This window comes from Perca fluviatilis, chromosome 4 (assembly GCF_010015445.1).
Source record: "Perca fluviatilis chromosome 4, GENO_Pfluv_1.0, whole genome shotgun sequence".
NCBI classification, from domain to species: domain Eukaryota; kingdom Metazoa; phylum Chordata; class Actinopteri; order Perciformes; family Percidae; genus Perca; species Perca fluviatilis.
In genome coordinates this window covers 19,706,353-19,728,469 of record NC_053115.1, presented here as the reverse complement: position 1 = coordinate 19,728,469, position 22,117 = coordinate 19,706,353, and the positions used below count along the sequence as shown (strand labels likewise).

At 41.4% G+C, this 22,117-nt stretch overlaps 1 protein-coding gene across 4 annotated transcripts in view; it reads right to left on the bottom strand.

Annotated features, from left to right (window-relative positions):
• sema3fa (sema domain, immunoglobulin domain (Ig), short basic domain, secreted, (semaphorin) 3Fa) overlaps window positions 1–22,117 on the bottom strand; it is a 53,719-nt gene that overhangs the window by 12,920 nt on the left and 18,682 nt on the right. For 2 of the 4 annotated variants that reach the window (XM_039798715.1, XM_039798716.1), the window contains exons 3-8: window positions 7,755–7,915; window positions 7,609–7,671; window positions 5,040–5,159; window positions 3,471–3,560; window positions 2,373–2,466; window positions 1,128–1,247 (exon numbers count right to left, since the gene is read on the bottom strand). In XM_039798715.1, coding sequence (XP_039654649.1) covers window positions 1,128–1,247; window positions 2,373–2,466; window positions 3,471–3,560; window positions 5,040–5,159; window positions 7,609–7,671; window positions 7,755–7,915 — 648 coding nt within the window. The remainder of the gene's footprint in view (window positions 1–1,127; window positions 1,248–2,372; window positions 2,467–3,470; window positions 3,561–5,039; window positions 5,160–7,608; window positions 7,672–7,754; window positions 7,916–22,117) is intronic. The other 2 variants (XM_039798717.1, XM_039798718.1) reach the window with 1 other exon arrangement.

The window sequence follows — 22,117 nt, the reverse complement described above, 5'->3', positions numbered from 1 at the left end:
ACATAATTTGTGTTTTCACTAGAAAGTACATTTGTTCATTTCACACAGAATAAGGCCTGTTGATTGTGTCCCCTATAACTAACATTATGACCTGTATGAACAGGAGAAATTATTATTGCATTATAATATAGCATATTCAATTACTATTGTTTTAAGTAAGAAAGTGAACCTATCATTTAACTGTCCCTGAGAGCAGTAGATTCTGAAGAAAAATACTTTGAAATGGTTATATAGGCATACATGGACACACGTGAGGCCTAAGTACTGTTTCGGAGCGCATTTTAGCCTTACCCTCACTAACCTGATGACAGTGAAGATGTCACAGTATGTATGAAGGCCTCACAGAGAAACTGGATGAGGCGGATGTCTATAGAGAATGATTGCTGCTGTAACCTAAATAATAGTAGCCCGGAGCCCAGAATAGCACTTTTACTGTCCTAAACCCACCCCTTTATTTCTTCCTAGTAACAATGCTTAATATGGCATCACAGCGCGGTCCCACTGGCTGACTTACTGGGTCAGCGCTGGGTGCCCCTCCCCACTGTGACTGACCAGGGTCCCAAATGAGGACAAACCAAAACCAAGAGGAGGGAGGGTAACCAGGAACCATGTAATGGGGGGAGGGGAAATATTCGAGGGATTCCACATGGCTGATTAGCAGGACACAGGTGTCCCGATTCAGTGTGCCACTACCATGGGACTGTTGTCAGGGAAACAGGGTCAGAGCAAAATCTCAGAGCCAGTTACGCTGGGGGAGACCGTGATTGATTTGGCAACATCAACTGAATGCTCCTGACCAGCATTTATAACGCTGTGACAATCATGGTTCATTAGAGAGCGGAGGCTACTGTGACTCATTATTGACATTCAGTAATTTCTCCCTGCTACTACATTACTGACCTGGCTTGCGGTCAGGCTCTACAGGCACGCCGTCAACAATTAGCGTAGTGCATTTTATGCTTCGAGTCAAACGATCATGTGGTCATGTGGAGCAGGCTGGAAAGATCAACAATCTCATTCCTAGACGGCGCAGCTCTAGGAACAGACGATGTGCAGGGCGGTGTTGGAAAGAGATGAGTGAAAGAAATAATGATGGCTGCAGAACAAGCCATGAGTTGAGACATTACCGTTTAACCATCTGGAGTTGTACTGATCCGTCCTCATGGCTGTCTGCTTCCCCAGTGTACGGAAGATAGCGGAGTCTGTTCCCATGAAATCAATGTAGACTCCCGAATACAGCTCTCCATCTGTCAGTCACAGAGAAAGAAGCAAGGGTGTGTGCAGAGGTGAAATCATGACAGATGAAAAATGTTCAGGTTCATGTGTAGAACACAATTCTATCTACCACGTCTGATTGAAACTTCATCAATAAAGTAGCCTCATCCCTCCTGGTTTCATCAAAATCAGAATAGTGGCACGTACAGTACAGCAGCTGTGGCCATTCACATTTATAAGTATTTACTCTGAATCATGATTATAATGCCTTTAAAAACCACAGGACAGTGCCAAAATACATCATACTTTGGAAACCTCATCAAACCTGGTCCAGCAGTACTAGAAATGTCACGTCTGGGTTAAAAATGTTGACCTCACAGTTATATTGCAGTCATTCCTATATCTCACACACATACACACACACACACACACACACACACACACACACACACACACACACACACACACACACACACACACACACACACACACACACACACACACACACACACACACACACACACAGGGCAGGTGGTCACTGATCAACAGCAACGTCTGACCACATGTAAGCTGCTCACAACAAAAGACCACCCACCGATATGAGAGCACACACATCAGTCTGACAAAACAAGTGAACATTCTGATGAAAAACTATAACTGTTCTAGAGCTGAAATGCCAAAAATCATCTGGTTGCAGATTCCTAAATGTGAGGATTTGCTGATTTCTTATGCCTCATATGATTGTAAAGTGGTTGTCTTTGGGTTTTTGGACTGCTAAGCAAAAATACACAAAATGATTAAATGATTAATGGAGAAAATTGGCAGATTAATTATGTATAATGAAATAAAGTTGCAGCCACAAACTGTACATTGGTGCAATCTAATGCACAATAAGAAAATTTAAAGTCTCCCATAATCAGAAGCGCTTATTACCTTCGAACAGACTAAGAGAAGAATAATCAAAAACTGAAAGAAAATATTGAATTCCATAATGTAGAGTTTCACAGAATTCATGCAATCCTTTTGAGGCATGCACAGACTAAAACCAAAGACTATACTGCTAGAAATATTGCAGAACTACTTTGTTTTCCACAGATAGCTATTTAAAGCTGCCTGTACACGTTGGATGAAGGAAAAAAAAACAAGCAGGCACTTACTGATCAAAGCAGAGACGCTGTTCAGTTTGGGGTCATAAGGGCATTTTCCTTTCCCAGAATCCACTTTACCAGGTTCAAGTCGGAAAATGTATTCCTATAAATGGTAAAGAATCAGGAAAAACATCATCAATAATTTTCTCGTTTTCCTTTCTCATTTGATAACAGATTTATTGTGTTAAGGAATCATTTGTGTGTGTGTGTGTGTGTGTGTGTGTGTGTGTGTGTGTGTGTGTGTGGGTATTCTTTAAATGCAGCATGTGCAAGGCACCTTGAAGTATAATTAGATGTTAAAAGAAGTTTTTAATAGCATCAATCTAATAATGTGATCAGTGTACAGACACAGTGACAATGACGAGGTCTCAGAGTCTCTCACAGCACTATTGGATCTGCTGAGGGGAACAAAAAGCATACACAGCCAGTTATCTATGAGATGAAGAGGTGGAGGAAAATGCTGAGAGCAATCCAAAACTCATCCACCATGCTTCTGATGTTAGTGGCTCAAACAAGAATTCATTATTCCACAGTGCAAGAGGACATCTTGAACATCTGTGTCAACACTGGGTATGTGTCTACATGGATTATTTGTCGGGTATTTCAAAAGCTGGCTAATGATGTCTGACAGGTAGGAAATATGTAAGGGAAAGCAGAAATAATGCCAAAGCTGCAAGTTGTTTATAGCCGTTCTTGGATATGTTTTTAAGTAACAAGATAAAGCATGATTTAAAAATATGTGTGCAGAAAAAAAAAAAAAAATGTGGAGAAAAATGTTGCGTTCATGTTGGAGCCAATCGCTCATAGTAAGAATCGGATGATGTTTTCAGGGCCTTTAAAGGCTCCAGTGGCATGAGAACGGTACATTTACAAAGCATTATTTTGTCTTGAGTGCTGTTGGAGGGAAGCAGGTTTTCTACATTTGCAAATCAATATATTCAAACTAATATTTTGGTATGGTTTTTCAGATTCAGCAGTTTGGCGAGCTGTTTCTGTTGCTCCAAGATCTGGGAAAACCTGTGATATCTCTACTACTCCAACTCAGGCTAAAAAAGTATTCCAGGTGGGCTCCAAACTTAAGCCTTTACAAAACTCCCTTCAGCCCACCTTCGCCTCCAAAGGCTCTGATGTGGTGCTGTAGTCTGCTGCCCGACTTGTTCTCCCTCCAGATTGGGGTGCCTGTAGGTAGTGGGACCCCTAAAACAGAGACATGGCACAGTGGGCCATCTCATTACGACATTGGACAGCTCAGAACAAAGTGAATTTATCTTGATGATTACCATGACATAAACAGAAGAGGAAAATTGTGCAAAAGCGAAGGACCGGAAAAAACAAGTTGACTTGACGAAGACGAACAATTCTAAAAAAATAAAAAAATGGAAAGAAAAATGTCAAAGTGGAGGTCAAAGTAGAGTGAAGAGAGCCTGGTGGGTGACATTCATCATTTAGTAACCATGTTAGATTAGACTCAGTGTCAAGCAAACTTAGCTGCAAACTCCATGCATAAACCATGCAGTGCCAGGAAAGAAAAGGAAAAGGAAATGCAACAAAATGAGACACCAACATTTGAAAAAAAAAAAAAAAATTACATCTAGCAGTATCAAATACAGTGGAAAGGATGGAACAAGATTGTTATTAGCAACTTTTAACATACATGATTGAATCACAAAACTAAGTGTAGTTTGGATTTTTTTTCTTTTCTCAAAATTTATAGGTTTTTCATGCAGAACTCGACAGGTTGACACAAACTCTGAAATACTCTGAAAGGAGCTCTGAAAAAGAGTGATGCAGTTAAAAAGGAAAAAAAAGTTTGTAGTTAAGGGAACAAGTTGAGAGTTAATGGAGGACCGTAAATGTGTGAAGCCCTCCATGTGCAAAGCGGAAGAATTTCGGAACAATTGGTTTCTGTTTACATCTACTCTTGCTGGAGAAAATCTTTACAGTGTGAAGTCACATAGCATTTGGGCCTTCGGGGAGAAGTTGAATGACAAGAGCCTGGACTGACCTTTACATTGAAATCTGAACCTTCCCTTTGAACAGTGAGACTAAACAGGCAGAGTGGTGAATGTAAGTGTGCGGACTGTAGCCGGGCTGGCAGCTGCTGCAGCTCTGCGTGGCCCTCGTGCTGGAGCGAGGGAGGGATGGAGGGATGGACGGAGGGAGGAAGGGGTGAGCTACAAGGCTGATGATGGATGAGAGGCTCCATCAGTAATGATGGCCTTTCAGAGGCTCTCAGCCAGATAGAAAGACAGGCCACAGGCTCTGCTGTGTATAAACAGGTGAGGGGGGTACTACGGATGGATAGAAAGGGTATTTGCTAGATATACTGTCAACATGCTATTCCCAGCGGTAAGAGAAGATTGGTGCCTCAGCATTTTCTAAGGGTTGGCAGTTAGGTACCTTACCAACAGCAATTTTGCAATAATAACAGAGATCTAGATAGGACTGGCCGTGAGTTTTTTTTTTCCTTTGAGTCTCTCAGACCGTGAAACAGCACAAATCGATGAAAAGTAAGAGGCAGAAAATGATGGAAGAGAAGCAGGACCCATGAAACCGAGGAGCAAGAGCAGAAGGAGATTCTCTGACCCGAGATGGATTGACAGATACATTTCTTAAAAGAAGCAGAGAGTAAAGGTCAAAATGTCTCCACGGCTGCCCGGATGCGTCTTTGGTTACCTGTGACCTGCGTCCTCGGTCCACATAGGTGCAGATGGGGTTGTACGCGCCCGTACCACACACATACAGGTGGGTCCGGTTCCACGGCTCAATCAGACGGATGAAGTTCCCACATTCTCCCTGTGGGAGAGCAAAAACAAAACCCACTAGGATTAGAGACTAAAAAAAAAAACGGATTCAAATCATGAAAGTGCAATTGAAAAAAAGTGTTACATAATACACAATGTCCCACTGATGTTTAATAACCCCTCTGCCTGGCTTAAAACCATTGCATCTATCATTTTCGCTGTTGGCTGGCTTGTGTTTGGCAGCTCTGTTCCCTGGCTCTGTGTGTCGGCCTGGCCCAGGCTTCACATCAGACCACACTATCGTAGGGAATTGTTTCCAAACACCATATAACTGTGTGACAGAAACCAAGAAAAGCAGTGCCTCTCAGCTGTGAAGAGTGTTTGCTATGGGGATTGAGGGTAGATACAATTCAATGTTCTGTCGGACTTGAACTGATAAACCTTTTGGTTTGTCTAAACAAGACTGGGATTCTAAAATCCAATAAGGTTTTTTTTTTTCAGAAGAGACTTGTGAGCTTTATAAAATCTCAACACGGATGTGGTTTATTTCTTATTTTAATTATCTAAGTGGTAAGAATCTAGACAAGGATAACACTTTTTTTTGGAGACAAAGAGGTGCTGCTGGTGAAAACAGCTCTGTGCTTTTGAGGTCTGCAGCTTTCCAGTCTCTATTTGTCCAACCAGCTGCCTGCCTTTCTGGTCTCAATCCACCCAAATCAAAACTCCCAACTACAGAAATGTAGAAGCCGGTGATATCTGTTCAGATTTGTCCGTCATGTCTGCTGCTAGTGACAGCTGGCGGAAAAGAAAGGAGTTACCAAGCGTAAAAAAAGATTGTATGCAGGATGGGGGATGAGCCATTTTGGCAGATCTTAGCAACACGACAGATGCACAAGTCAGAGGTTTGAGAGGATGTGTTTGTGTGTGTGTTCACGCATGTGGGCCTGTGTGTATTATTCAGCGCACAGTTGTGCTCCCCCACAGACAGCACAGTGGGGATGATTGCCTTTGACCTCCTGCCTGAACCGACATCCCCTCTGAATTGCTTTTGAATTGTCATCATCTGTCATTCCCTAAAGAGCGGGCCAGGATTGCCAAGATGTCTCCTGGTAGCCAATTTTATTTCTTATGTTAGTTATGAAATTTTCAAATCCACCACTGAGACACACACACACACACACACACACACACACACACAATGTAGCCAGAGGCAGTGAGAGGCATGGGTCACCAAACACGCATAAATGAACATTCCAGTTGGATAAACATCAGCCTGTGCTCTCTACCAGCAGGGGAGAGCAGGGTTATTAGCCAGAGCTTCATCACCCTGCCAGCGCTCACCCCTAACATGGTTGAGACGAGTGTGTGTACGTGTGTGTTTTCGGGGCGGGGCGGGGTGGGGGGGTCCCAGTGAGAACAAAATCAAAAGAGAAGGATCTGGTTTTTATATGAATTTCAATGATGACTTTCCTTATGGGGGCTGCACCGGCGGTGGCTGTGTTTGAACGTGTAAATCGTGTTAACACTTCAGACAGGCCTGTAGCTTCCAGTGGCTGATTCATTTAGTCTGCCTGCCTGGACAACACAGGGTACAGGGTAATTATTGTGCAAAAAAGAAAATTCGATTAAATTAGATGTGAAAAAAAATGAATTTGAAATATCTGTAATATGTACGAGATAGGTTTTCAGCTCTCAACGGAAGCGACTGAATGTCGCACGTTCCAAGTTCCTGCTGGAGCTTAATTGGTGGCAGCTGTATGCAATCAGCAATCAGGGATGCAGAGACAGTCACACGCTGGACGGAGCGGGACGCGTCCTCCACTGACCCCGGTGCCACATCCAAATCTTAAGTGGCGCCAAAAAGACACGTTGAAAACACACTCGTGATTTTTACACAGATGTATCACCAGATAAAATGATGTTTAGTGATGACTGTTTAAATGTGCAGCAGCTCAAAAGTGAAGACGGTTTAGAGCTGTGTGCATGATCGGCAAATTAGAGCTGCAACTCATGATTGCTTTTTTTTTTTATTCATTAATCTGTCCAATGTTTTTTTGTTTTTGTTGATGAATCATTTAGTCCGTAAAATGTAAGTTTAGTAAAAAAGTGAGCACAATCTCCTAGAGCCCCATGTGACATTTTTAAAATGTTCATTTTATCTGACCAGCAGTCTAAAATCTCAAATATAAATGATTTACAATAATTTTAAAGAAAATAGAAGCAGTAAATCATTATATTTAAAGAAGCAGGAACCAGGAAATGTTTGGGGTTTTAAGCCCCCAACGTCGCCTTCCAGGCAGCGCGGCAATGGTTATGTTTAAGGTTAAGGTTAGGGTTAGCTGCTTGGAAGGCGACATTGGAGGCTTAAAACACCTTTGAGCGAAATGTTTGCCATTTTTGCTTAATAAACATTATCAAAATTGTTGGTAATGGACTGATTAATTAAAAAACTAATGAACAGCACTCCTTTTAATTTAATATCACGCTATTTGAATACTTACATTGGTGTCTTTCCCTGACAGGACACATTCAGTCTTCCTCTGGAGGGCAACAGGCCAGTGGATCTGACAGGGAGACATCAACTAGTTGGTTAGATGTAAACCTGAGAGAGCTCAGCGAGGATTGTTGTTTGTGGGACATTTCTTACTATGAGCGGCTCCTTGTTGATGTCGTGCAGGTCCAGAGAGAGGATATAATCTTTGCTGCCCACATACATGCGGTCGTGGTCCTCATCCATGCGAAGGATCCGATAGTCAGTCGAGTTCAGCAAAAAGGAGAAGTGGTGAGCGGTGCCGGTAGACTTTAACTCTATAAGAGGCAAAAAAATTGAGAAATAAATGTTTTTTTTCTTTAAGGTGTGCCTATTATACTGTAGCAGAAAAACATAAAATACAATTGGGAAACACAAACCACAGACATAGTCACAAGAGAAGTGTGTAGGCTGCTCATTTTTGGCACAGAGATGCCCTTTGGTTTGCCAAAGTCATTTCATTCTTTCTGTACTTAAGAGGTGATCTTCTCTCTATTTACTTTACAAATCTAAACCACACGCGCACACACAAACGGTATGCAAATGCTGATGTCATTAAAGTATGCAAATGGTGCGCCGAATCTTCCCTTAGACTTTCCTAAATTAGTTTCCAGAAGCTGTTTGTTCTTTTTTTCCCATCCAGTACTACAATTACATCCTGCCATTATGGGGTGATGGACAGGCTAAATCTGGTTATGGCAGTTTTGACAAAAGCAAGAGGCATACAGTAACTCTCACAAGAGTCAGAACTGAATGGTAACAGACAAACAATACACTGATTTATGGCAGCATTAAGGTGTCAAGAAAACATGACCATTCATTTTGGCCTGTGCTGTTTTTTTTTCTCTTTCTTTTTTCACTCTATGCTTCATTGCTATTGGTATCCTGAGATGCATCACATAACATGGCTTCCATTAGAAAAAGCCAAATGACAGATCATGTTCAGGACCTGGCAGTCTGACCCTGGCTTTCCTTCACCTTTTTTAAGTGGAGATGATGGCCTTCACTATAATCTCCTCTTGTTAATTCTCATTTTCAGCGTCAGCAGAGAAGATGCTGACCACTCCAGGGCTTAGTCTCACACCATATCATACATAACATTGACGCATCCTTTCTTCCATATCACTGTTAAAACTATTCTAACGTGAAACTTTTCTCAAACGGCTTACATACTGCTCAGGGCAGATCGCTGGAGTGTGAGTTTAAGTTACACTCGGGGTGTGAGGGGAGATAAGTGGAGATCTGGTGTATGGAAAGCAGCTTTTTCTCCCGGTCCTCCCATTACCTCCCGAGCTGTTAGAGAATCTGATAGGAGGTCTCTCTGTTTCTCTTGCTCTTTTTCAAAACTAAGCTTGGGAAAGTGGAGCCTGCACTCGTGCTGTTCTATTTGCAGAGACAACTAGAGGACCAGATAGAGGACCTGTTCATGTTCCATTTTAATGAGATCAGACAAACGCCCCTACTGTTCTCCTCAGCCAAGTCTGATACCCCGTTTACACGTACATGGTTATTTTGAAAAACAAAGACATTTTCCTTCGTTTACACGCAAACGGAGAATTTGCCTCTGAAAACGATTCTTTCTAAAAACTCCGGCCAGAGTGGAGATTTTGGAAAACTTCATTTGCACGTTTGCATGTAAACTGAGACAAACGGAGGTTTAGGCAGCCGAGAAAGTGAGGAAGAGAAGAGAGAGGAAGTGATTTGTTGCCGTTGTTGCTATTTTCGGGATTGTGATTGGCTAACGTGGGCTTGAGCTTCTCATTACGCTGCCACCTACAGGTTTGGCTTGCTCTTGACGGCATTGATGGCATATATACACGGGTACATGTAAACGAACACTTTTCTGAAAACTGACAGCTGTGCACAAGGTTATTTTTGAAAACGAAGAGGTTGAAATGTCCATTTATGAAAATAGCCGGCCACGTGTAAACGTAGAGAGACTCTCTGATGCTGAGAAAGACTCCCTAAAACAGCTTTTCTTGACTAAGAGGAAGCAGAACGTCTTGTTACTTTACTGGGAATAAAAGGCAACATGATGTTTTCCACCTGCACAAGACATTTTGAAATACTGACATGAATCCTTTGCCAGAAAGCTTCTCAGCTGCTGGTGTTCTGAGCTCTTTCAGGAACTGTGAAATGCTGTAGTCACGCTGCAGCATCACGGCACGCAGTGGGTTGGATAAGGTAGTAAATAGGAATAGACATGGCTGTCACCCGTGTAATTGTCGTAAGATGCCTCCAAACACACACACATGCTTTCATTCTCACTTCCCCTCTCATGGACACTGAATTATAGGAGGCCTGGGTGTTTATGGACATTCAGTGGAATCACATGTGGTGATATGAATATATCAGGGTATTGTTTTTGAGAATTTTGTACAATCTATACAAATGAATGATTCAAAGTAGCCTGGTTGACACCAGACCCTTCTCAGTTGTAACTGATAGTGGGTCTGGGCAAAATTCATTCACAGCCCATTTCCAAAGGATGCCGCTCAAATGCCTCTGGGCGCAACTGGATAGTCCTTCAACCAATCAGACCAACGATCCGGGTGACGTAGCAGCTACAGCGGCATCAACAGGTTGCTGCGCTTCGGTGGCCGTCATGTTGAATGTAAACAAAAAGCTGCTCGCCGTCGCTGCGCTATCGTCATCGTGTAAAGCCTGCCTCAACGGTTGTGATTGGTGCCTCGATTTGGAAAAATTGGAAATGGGATTGAATGGGCTCTTGGCCAGAGTGACTTGCAGAGCAAATCTCAAATTTGCCGGAAGTTCGTCAGGGTTTTCTACGGTGGCCGGGAAGTGCAATGCAACATTACAAAGAATGAAACACTTTTACAAAGCTCGAGACAAATTTACATTTTGGAAAACAAATTTACATTTTGGAAAACAAATTTACATTTTGGAAAACAAAATAACATTTTAGAAAACAAATTTACATTTTGGAAAACAAAATAACATTTTAGAAAACAAATTTACATTTTGGAAAACAAAATAACATTTTCGAAAACAAATTTACGTTTTAGAAAACAAATTTACATTTTGGAAAACAAAATAACATTTTCGAAAACAAATTTACGTTTTAGAAAACAAATTTACATTTTGGAAAACAAAATAACATTTTGGAAAACAAAATAACATTTTCGAAAACAAATTTACGTTTTAGAAAACAAATTTACATTTTGGAAAACAAAATAACATTTTAGAAAACAAATTTACATTTTCGAAAACAAATTTACATTTTCGAAAACAAATTTACATTTTAGAAAACAAATTAACAAGATGCAAAACACTTTTACCAGTCCGAAACAAATTTACAAATGACAGATTCTTCACGGAAAGGGAATGTACCACATACCGGAAGTGATGAGGTGTTGGTGGCGCGCAGTCAATTTGTGTTGTTGTGAGTGAGTATATGGCGTGAATGAAGTTTATGGTGACTTTACGTGTGGTCGGTGTTTGGAGTTTTTATATGACACGCGACCTGACGGAAACATTGGAAAAACAGGGGAACGTATCGACAGCCGCGGCGGATCGGAGCTACAGCAGGGGGCAGCTGAGTCCGTCTGCAGCTGCAGGACCTGGAGCTCACTGCCCATTCCGGGGAGCCAAAACCGACACCACGCAGCTGGAGACCCAGGCCGTATTGCTGGGCCCGCTGGAGGGAAGGGAAGCCCGGGAGAATCAGATCCAGGACTAAACGGGCAGCGGACTGTCACAGCCTGCGGAAGTTTAAATCACAGGTTTCCTAAAGGGAGTCTGGCGGGACTCGGACTGTGGACGACGAAACCGACTTAAAGTCTCGTTAAATAAATAAATACATGCAGAAATAAATGAATCATTAGTGGGGAGTGAGCCTGGACATTTCAGTCTGTTTAAACTTCACTTTGAAGCAGAACCTCTTAGTTCAGAAGGGTGAAGTTTCCGTTTGTACTCATATCTGTGAACTGATTATAATAAATATTCTTTGTATTAACACATTAATTAGTCTCTTTGTCTTTTTGTTTAAAAAACAAGAACATCGCATGAGATTTTGACGATTTATAGTGATTTTATTTCCGTTAGACCTTTGCCTACATTGACGCTGATGCATTAAGGACGGCCCATAGACAGTATATAAGGCAGTGCCTCCCCTGTTCCAAGATGGCGGCTCTATTGACGCATTCGATCCATAACTGCCGTAGTCAAGGCGACATGTATACAAAACCTCATCACTTCCGGTATGTGGTACATTCCCTTTCCGTGAAGAATCTGTCATTTGTAAATTTGTTTCGGGACTGGTAAAAGTGTTTTGCATCTTGTTAATTTGTTTTCGAAAATGTAAATTTGTTTTCTAAAATGTTATTTTGTTTTCCAAAATGTAAATTTGTTTTCTAAAATGTAAATTTGTTTTCGAAAATGTTATTTTGTTTTCCAAAATGTAAATTTGTTTTCTAAAATGTTATTTTGTTTTCCAAAATGTAAATTTGTTTTCTAAAATGTTATTTTGTTTTCCAAAATGTTATTTTGTTTTCCAAAATGTAAATTTGTTTTCCAAAATGTAAATTTGTTTTCTAAAATGTAAATTTGTTTTCTAAAATGTTATTTTGTTTTCCAAAATGTAAATTTGTTTTCTAAAATGTTATTTTGTTTTCCAAAATGTAAATTTGTTTTCCAAAATGTAAAAGTGTTTCATTCTTTGTAATGTTGCATTGCACTTCCCGGCCACCGTAGTTTTCCCAGGCTAGATTCAAAGCCAATTTGAAATGAAATTAGTTACTGATGTTTGTGTTGCGTGAATTTCAGAGATCAGAGGAGCACATGCATTAAGTACAGTAAAGTAGGACATGGGTGCAGGCGGTGACAGCAACATCATGATGAATCACAGCCCCACTGGATGTCCTACTTTAAACATCTATACTCATGCAAAAAAAGCACACACACACACACACACACACACACACACACACACACACACACACACACACACACACACACACACACACACACACACACACACACACACACACACACACACACACACCTAAAACAGTACATTTCCTTGTCTGCTTGTCAACTACACACACTCAGCTAGCTGCTCTGGCAGGCCCAGCGGTCCAACGATACTGGAGCTTCAGGGACACCAGATGTCACCAGCTGACATCCCACATTTATCACCTCTGCACTCAGAATCACACTCAGGGGCATCTGAATGGGAGCCTGCTGGCTGTCACAAGTCTGACAGTGGTTAGGTCACCGAAAAGTTCAATGAGAGTGCAGAGACAGACAGACGAGACAGGCTAGACAGGCAGACAGATAACCTACTACGTTACAAATAAAAATCACATTAGCAGTTAGCAGTGACTGACTTTGAGTGTCTGACAGCCTGTCAGCTTTCTCTCTCTCCTCTAGTCTCGGTCGTCCGTTCAGGATCACTGGATCCATATCTATCACTTTTGGAGCAGACCTAATTTCAGTCTGGCAAAGATGACTTGAATGATCCACATTTCATGAAAAAAACAAAAACCACAGCAGGTCCAAACTCAATTCTTTATACTCTAATGCTAACAAATTTTTTAATTTGGGAAATGATACTGTAGTAATGATATTACCTGATAAAAACTCTCTTGGCAACAAAATTAAACAAAAAATAATAAAATACTATTGTAATTTAAACTATGTGAAACTTTTAAAATAAAATAATGATCTTGTTTCTGTAAATTTGCATGACAATTATATATTATAATTATATACTTGTGGTTTTTCCAACTGTTAATCATTCAACAACCACATTAAAACACACTATTCTTGCCTAATTTGTCCAAATCTAACTGCTATTGATAGACCACGGACACAATGGAAAAAATGTTTGGCTGGGTTTGACGAAAATTAGGCCAACATCAAAAGGAAAGAAATCCTTTCATAGACGTCTGCTTATCTCTCATGATAACTAATTGTAATGTACTGTTAATCTAAAGAGCAAAGACTGGCCAAAGCGTAAAAACATTCAGTGGGTGATGCGTGTATACGCATGCTTAGCTTCATCACAGCACCCTTTTTTATATGCAGCACCATACTTTATAAAATTGCATTGTATGAGAGGATAATGCATGGGACATAATGGGGGGAAGCGCATGGGACTCATTCCAAAGCGCATTAAAAGCCTACATAAAAGACATGTCCCTTCAGCTAAAATACAATGAGTCTATTATAGTTATACTGTACATTAACTCTATTCATTTTACCATTTTAATCTGTGATGATATAGTGGCAAACTTGCACTCAGGGGAAATGCCACATCTTTGTGAGACGAGACATGCTAAAACACATTTTCTTTGAAATAATGCCTGTGGCGAGATAAGGAGTAAGGCATAACAGTCCACCTCAAAGCGCTCATATGCTCTATTGTCAGCACAAATTGATGTTCTCAGAAGCATTCCTGTGTGTTACAGCTCAGCCTAAATTGGGCATGCCTCTGAAGCCAAGAAAAATGTTATAAAATGAAACACAGCCTTGACACGGTGTTAAACGGTTGAATTTATAACCAGCTGGTGAATTCAGCAATGATAGGCTACAAGTGTCTGTCTCCAAAGACCACATGATCTGATGTATAGCAACGGGTTTCCCAGCAAGGTCTTTGTAATTACTACCAGACCGACAGAGCTAAATTATCTTCTCTGTCTTTTTATGTGCGTGTGGAATTGCCTTTGTTTTGTTGAAGTTCTTTTTTGTTGGGTAAAACCCAATCTGTTCCTTCCACTGCCCATATGAACGACATCTGCTGGAAATCTGAGCCTGTAGTCTGTCCACCTGTTGATGTGATCCCTCTGCACTGTGGTCACTCTCTGCTTTGTTCTGCAGCCAAGGTATGTAGCCTTTCGGCCAAGAGTTGTACCTTGGCGGTGTTTACATGGGTCGCCCTCAGAGGAACATAAGCGACCACTGTATTGAATCTGTAAGGAGATGTCGAAAGACGCAGTGCTCAGACACCGCTGCCACTTCTTTTCATGCCACTATCAGCCTTACAGATCTCCTTCTTTTCCGTCAGAGTGTGTGTGTGTGTGTGTGTGTGTGTGTGTGTGTGTGTGTGTGTGTGTGTGTGTGTGTGTGTTACGGGTAAAAGAGAAGGGGGTTCTGAGGAAACAGGCTGCAGAAAAACCCACATACCTGCCCAGGCATCCCCGGCATGTTGTCTGAATTCCACAATCTACTCATGTTCACATTCTCATAAAGTAGAGGTGTGGCCCCACCTTGCTGCAACTTGTCTGCAGCCATGCGTGCAGGGATATGTCCCTATGTGGATTTTCTTCGTCAAGTGAAGGACGCACACAGCTTACATACCAGCACTGTCCTCAACAGAATAAAGAATTAAATTACCTCAACAATTAACCTCATGGTTCAAGTAATGACTATTATTTGTCCATAGGCAAATGCACAGGTAACATTATATTATTACTTTGACATAGTTGACTACGTTTTCATTTGATCTCCTACTATCAGTCAAACCTGGTTTCTTTTAACCATGATGGCAATGTTTTCTAAATCTTGAAGAAATAGTTCAACATTTTGGTAAACATGCTTATTTCACTTGTTTTTGCTAAGACTTAGACTAGAAGATCAATACCACTCTCATGTCTGTACATTAAGTATGGAGCTAAATTAACTTAATGATTGGAAGCAGGGGGAAACAGATGAGCCTGGATCTCTTCAAAAGTTAAAAAATACACCTACAAGCACCTCTAAAGCTCACTAATTAACTCATTGTTAAATATTATATACTGTATCATTTGTGTAATCTGTACGTGTGTGCTTTAGAGGTGTTAGTAGGCGTATTTTTAACTTTGGACAGAGGCAGACTAGCCGTTTCTGGCTCCTGTTATACTAAGCTAAGCCAATAGGCTTCCGGACTATCTCCATGCCACAACGCACAGACAGAGTGGTATTGATCTTCTCATCTAACTCTTGGCAAGAAAGTCAATAAGCATATTTTCCCAAAATATGAAAGTATTACTTTAACCATAATCACAATACTTCTCTATACCATATCCAAGAAGGTAAAGTTGTCTAAACCCAAGCAGACCTTACCTTGGTTTTTTAGGTATGAGGACTTTTGGATCCATCAGTGTATTGTGAATACAATCAAAGATTGAAAGTATGGGTGTGTTCAGTGCAAATCCCAAGTGCATACTGAGTGTCTGATGCTAGTGTATCTTTGTAAGTGTAAGCGCACAGGACGGAGAGGTCATTGCTGATATCAGAGAGGCTGAAAAGCAGTGGGAAGCCTTATCAGCCCAACCTGTCACAGCTTTGTGTTTGCCTCCGTTCAGCACCTCATAATCAGCATCTCACCACCCACTGGGGCCAGGACTATTGACTGAGAACACATGTCACGGGAGCTGATTGCTGCTTACCTGTGCCTGTCAAGGACAAATAATTGGCACCAGATTAAGTCTTATCTCTAAGCTTCCGGATGCTGTCACTCAGATGCTCTTCACGCTCATTTGCCACTGACACACTGTGTGTGTGTGTGTGTGTGTTTACATAGAAATAGAAGTAGAGCTCTCTGATCCTCACATCAAATCAGGGACACCTGTCTTCCACAGCACAAATCAAGAGCAGAGAAAGATTGATTTGTGAGTTTGCTTCCCAAGTGGCAATGAGAGATTATAACAAATCTATTTCTGCTGTTTTACATGACAGGAAAGGTTAATTAAAGCATGAGGGAGTAAAGCAGGAATACATCAACTGACATGAAAGGTCATTTAGTTTCCCTTTCTGACTGTGTCTGGTCTGCAAAACCAATCATTAAATGTATGTTATACTGTATATGTAGTCATCAAAAGTGAATACAGTGGGATTACATGCAGAGAGAGGTAATACTATGCATGTAATTCCAAATCTGACACCTATTACACAAAAGGATGGACTATAATAAATAATTATTCTTCATTTTCCAGTCAAGAAACATATATAACGGTTAGTGAAAAATGATGAAAAACTCATATTTTTTTTTATAGTTTCTTTAGATATACATTCAGTAAAGACCTAACCAAACCAATGCATTGTGACTACTAAAAGCCTGAGGTGTCTCATATAATAACTACCATTTCTTCTCCCCTAACACAAACTGCCACAGACAGCTGCCCCCCACAGCCCTGCAGGGCTGCAGGTGAAAGGTTAAAGGACAGGAGGGGTTTGGGGTGAAAGCTCTTCTCTGGCCTCCTTACACACTTCAGCATAATCCGGATTATCTCTGGGGGGGTCAGGCAGGGTGCCTGCTGCATCATGGGTCAGGAGAGAGGAGGGTGGTCATGATACTGGGGATACTGGGGTGGGATGGTTTGAGGAGAGGATGACATTGGAAAAATGCACCTCTTAAGTAATGTTTTATAGGGGGGAAGAACACTGTTGTAGCTGTTTTAAAAAATAGCAAGTACAATTAAATTGAGATATGGTGCTATACTGTTGCTGCTTCACAAAGTGACAAAACACCTTTTATCTAGTTTTTATATTCATGTTTTCTGCTTGGTTACACAGACATAAGTATAGTGGGATACATTCAAGCAGCATGAAACCTTTACATTTCACAGAAAAAAACTCGAGGTGGCAAGAAAAATTACAAATCCATATTGATGCTGATCAGTAAATACTATAAAGCCAAGCCTTTCAGAAAATCAGTGTGCAGGTCTGACTGTCTGACTGTCTTCCCTTACAACACTAATCTCTGGATTTTGGAGATGATGAAACACTGGTTGGCTTCTTACTTTTGTTTATAAAATGCTCCATCCCAAGGCTCTGTCTGGCCCGAGGCTGGCCGTTGTATGCACAAGTGTTTGTGAGTGTGGGATTGGGGTGACGCAGATGCTGCAAGCCGCTGTAATGATGATGAAGCTGTGTTTGTTGTTGTAGCTGTGCTGTCGCTTGCAGCAGGCTGGTCGGGGCAGCAGCAGTGGTCAGCGGTGACAACTCGGGTTAGAGGGATTATGGAAAGGGCTGAATAATGGGACAGCGCTGGTGTGAATGAGTGAAAAACCCTTCCCTCCCTGGCTGACCTCTGACCTGGCACTCAGAACAAATACTCTCCCTCTTTTTCAGCTGCACCAACACACACACACCCAGATGCACAATGCTCTCACATGAGTCTGTTCATTCTTATATATGGATTTCTCCTAATCCTCTATTCAATTGGAAGAGTTAAAATTTGCATAGCTCTTGAGCCAAAGACGTCGATATATCAGTTCTCATCCCACTGATTTTTAATCTCAGAATAATAGGTGAACAAACATAAGTTTATGCCCTCGCTTCTGGTAATTAAGGGTCATTTTGGGGGGAAGGGGGGGTTGGAGGGGTTTTGAGAGACATTTAGCAGAGTGTCCATTGTACAGTCCGCTTGGTTCAACAGCCGGCCCCCCCCACCCTCTTTGGGTGTTCCACTCTCCAGTCCAGGACTGAGACTCCGCTATATTCTTTGAGAAAAATAAGAGGGAGGAGAGAGCATTAGAAAACTGGAGAGCAAAGTCCCGGAGAGGAGCCCTGAAGGCAACCTGAAAGCAAGCCCATTTAGCGGTTCAGGAAAAGCCATGGGAAACCCAGAACATCCCCACTGCACGCTGGAGCGATTGCACACAGGAATGTTTAATAACTGAGTAGATGTCCCGAGCGGACAAAACAATGAGTTCAGAGCTTCGCTGCGAGCTTTGGTAAAAAAAAAGTCATATATACACCTAGAGAAGGTGCATTTTGCCAACATAAGAGGAATAAGGCCAGACAGTGGAGTAAGGCACGTATATACATGTAAAAACTGCACATACCATCATTTAAAAAGCTACGTGCTACATTTTCACCACACGTATTATAGGTCAAATGAGCAAATAGCACTATTCTATAAGACACGCAAAATGCTCACTATTGGCTCTATATTTTTGTAAATACAACAGACAGCAGCAGAGTTTGGTGCTAGTAGGGGAGAAGAAATTGTTCAGCTCCAGCCTGTTAAGAGTCAAATTCAAATGATAATGAAGGGGAATGTTGAGGACTCTTTGGCTTTCGGAAAGAACTGTGACCTGGTGGTAATGGTTCAAGATGCTCTGAAAATCTTTTTCCTGAATGTGGGCAAATGCTTGGTGGGAGGGATGTTAGCTGTGATAGTTGTGCTAGTGAAATGCTGATATAGCATTTATGGTAGACACCCTGGACAGAATATCTTACCAGCAAATGCCACAAAACCAGCCATGGGAATTATGACCCTAAGTAAAGACAGTTATGAGATGTTGTTATAAAGCTACAAAGTATGCAGAGGGAGGCAGTCGAGGTGGATGAACAAAATGTTGGACTTTGACACAAGAGAATGCTGTTCATTATCGTTTCCTTTCGACAGTCAATGTATTTAAACCATGACCAAGAATTTTATCTTAGCCTAAGCACGTCTTTTTTTGTGCCTAAACCTTACCTAACCTTAACCATGGCAGTCTCAGGTAAGAAAACTGTTTGATTTTCCCAACAGTAATTTGGAAGACACCGATAAATGCTGTCCCAATCAAGAAGCACGTATGTGCCGTTCTGGAGGCCATGCAACAAAAGCTTATTTTTTTTAATGAGTTGCAGTCTGAGGCATTGCACTTCCTATTCCAGACAGTGATGCAGGTCCCAATAAGGGTGACGATAGAGTGGAGGAAACTGTAGATAAGTAGAGACACCACTGTGCTTTTATGTGTAAGGGTTCAATCCTCCAAGCAGTCCAGATAAGGTCTGATATGGAGTTGTGACTGCAGTTAAGACCAAAGCTCTATTTTATTAAACAATATTTTTTTCCCTTTTTCAATCAACCATTTATTTGGATGATTTTCAATTTACAGCAGGCGATGGCCAATGTCAGATAACCAAAATGCTGCTTCCTCTATTTTACAAAATAAAACAGAATTATCTCTTAGTGAGGAGTGAAGAGGAAACAAATACCTCAACAATCATTCATCACTTTCCGGTCCTGCATCAACCTCTTCAGATTGTTTGAGCATTTCCGCCAGCCTTGCACACCATCCAGAACATTGTACGGATTATTTTAAGATGTTGTCACGCATGCAGCTCTTCCAAAAAATATATAACATCCCCATCTATCTTAAATCTCCCTCTCTATGCCTGGTTAATGCCATTTTTTTTAGGGTGAGGCTATTTGCACCCCTGGTACAAAGGCAACCTAGCAGTTCTTTCAGGAAGTTGAACAACTTTTTACCACTTGGTTTCTTCAAGCCTCGGTTGCTAGGTAACCATACTGTATACAAAAAAATAGGTACTAACTAACAAACTAACAGTTGTATGCTTTCACTGAAGACAGAAAGCGCAACTGTAGTATCCATTTTCCGCTAGAAATTCAATTGTTATAAACTTTAGAGACAAAACTTCCCTAATATGCCAGTTTCTGCGGTCATGGAAGATGAACGTCCGCCATGATTTTGGTGCACGCGAGCAACGTTTTTTTGTTGTTACGTCACAGGGTGTAAATAGCTCAGCTGTGTGGCCGAGGCTATTCGTACCGGGGGTGCAAATAGACACTGCGTTTTTTTAATCGCCCAGCTTCCTCTGACACCTTTTCTTTTCCTCAGCTTGTCTGGTCCTGCCAGCATCCACTAGCCCCTGTCTGCATACCAACCTATTGAGATAACACACATTTCTTTCTTTAATACCCAGCATGCTGCAGGTGGAAGAAGCAGGGTGAAAGGGGAAATGCGTGCATAATGTGTTCGGTGATGATGTATTTTCCTATGACTGTCAGGCTTGTGCTTCACACATTAAAAGTATTTAGCTCCAGCATGAAGAAAGAGTTAGACATGAATTGTTTAGAGTCACATCTAATGAGATTCAACAGTTATGCTTCCATCGACATGTTGTGCAAGTTTTAAGCAAATTTCTCAAAAGTTGACTAAATAAAATGCATGTGGTTCCATCAGCTAGTGTTGTGCAAAATGACTCAAGAGGATGTGACATAATGACATATTCAAACAAGGAGCAATACGTCTGGCCTTTCATTGCCGCTTCCCAGCTAAGATGGCATTTATGTTATTTTAATGAATGACTTTGTCTCCTCTGTCCACACACACCATGTGGCAGTTTTGTGCTACCCTGGAGACAGCGACAAGATGACAAGCAACAAAGGCCACTGGCTACAGCTGAACTTAGGATGTTTGGTAGTACGTGTCTTCAACTAACAGGACACATGGAGAGTCGGGAGAGAGAGACAATTTTTTTTTCCTTAGCCAAAGGACCAAATGTTTTTTTTTGCAAACATGCATTAAAACAGTTGGATAGAAATGTATTCAATAAACTCAGCTGGAGCATTTGGATTAAGTGTGCTGATGGAAAATGTGGTATCCTTTGTTAAATGCGCTGCATAGCTCAAGGCATGCTGTGCATTTATTCAATATTGGCTGTGAAATGAGCACTTTTGAGAACAATTAGAGGTTTGTGATGTGAATATAAACCTGCCCTCGATCCCAAATGGCCAGCCAGGTCAGCCAGTTGAGCTCCGGGGTCACCAGCATCTGTGGAGTTATCATACTACAAGCTACTAATGGGCGAGTGCCAGAAGCCCATCTGCCTCTGCACGGTTGACATAATACTGCATGCTCTGCTGCTGCATACATCCACTTGACCCAACGTGGCTGCGGGACAAAGGCAGGGTCACCCCAAACCAGGTACGCGTCAGTGCAGATCCCGGGCCGAGCCTCGTGCACTAATGCCAAATGACAGGCAGGAGACAACCAAATAATGTTCAACAATCAGGCGGCTGGTTGTTGAGCAGCGTGGCAAGATCCTCAGATGGGGTGTTGGAGTCTGGGCCTGCAGTGAAGACCTGCTTATTTGTCTGACAGGCTTTGTGCTCAGTTAACAGAGAGTGGGAGTTTTGCCACAAAGACTTAGACAGGCATGCATAAGACCGGCTGTATGTTGGTTAGTCCACCACTTTAATCAAGACTGAGATATAAAGTTGAAGTTCCCTCACAGGAAAAATAAAGTTTTTTGAATTTGATATATCAACGACAATTAGATGGATTCCCATGAAATTTGGTCCTGACATTCATGGTCACCAGAGGATGAATCGTAGTAACTTTGGTTGATACCACCTCCAGGTCAAAGCTTTCACTTACCCCGTGATATATCTAAAGATCTACTAGATGGATTGGTACAGCATTTTGTGCAGACAGTTATGGTTCACAAATGAACACAACATGAGGTTCACATTTGTGGGTTTTAGAGAAATGGCCCAAGAACTATCGGATGGATTACCCCCAAATTTCATTCAGACATTCATGTTCCCTTCAGGAAGAATTGTAATAACTGTTTATCCTTCTAGCACCATTATCAGGTAAAATTTTTTATTATTTTGCTTATGACATGAGGGTAATAAAATATAAATATTTAGTTCGGTCTCTTACACTTACATGAACGTAGAAGGTCAATATTCGTCAAAACACACTCCCTAAAGAGAAGTTCTTTTCAAACAAATC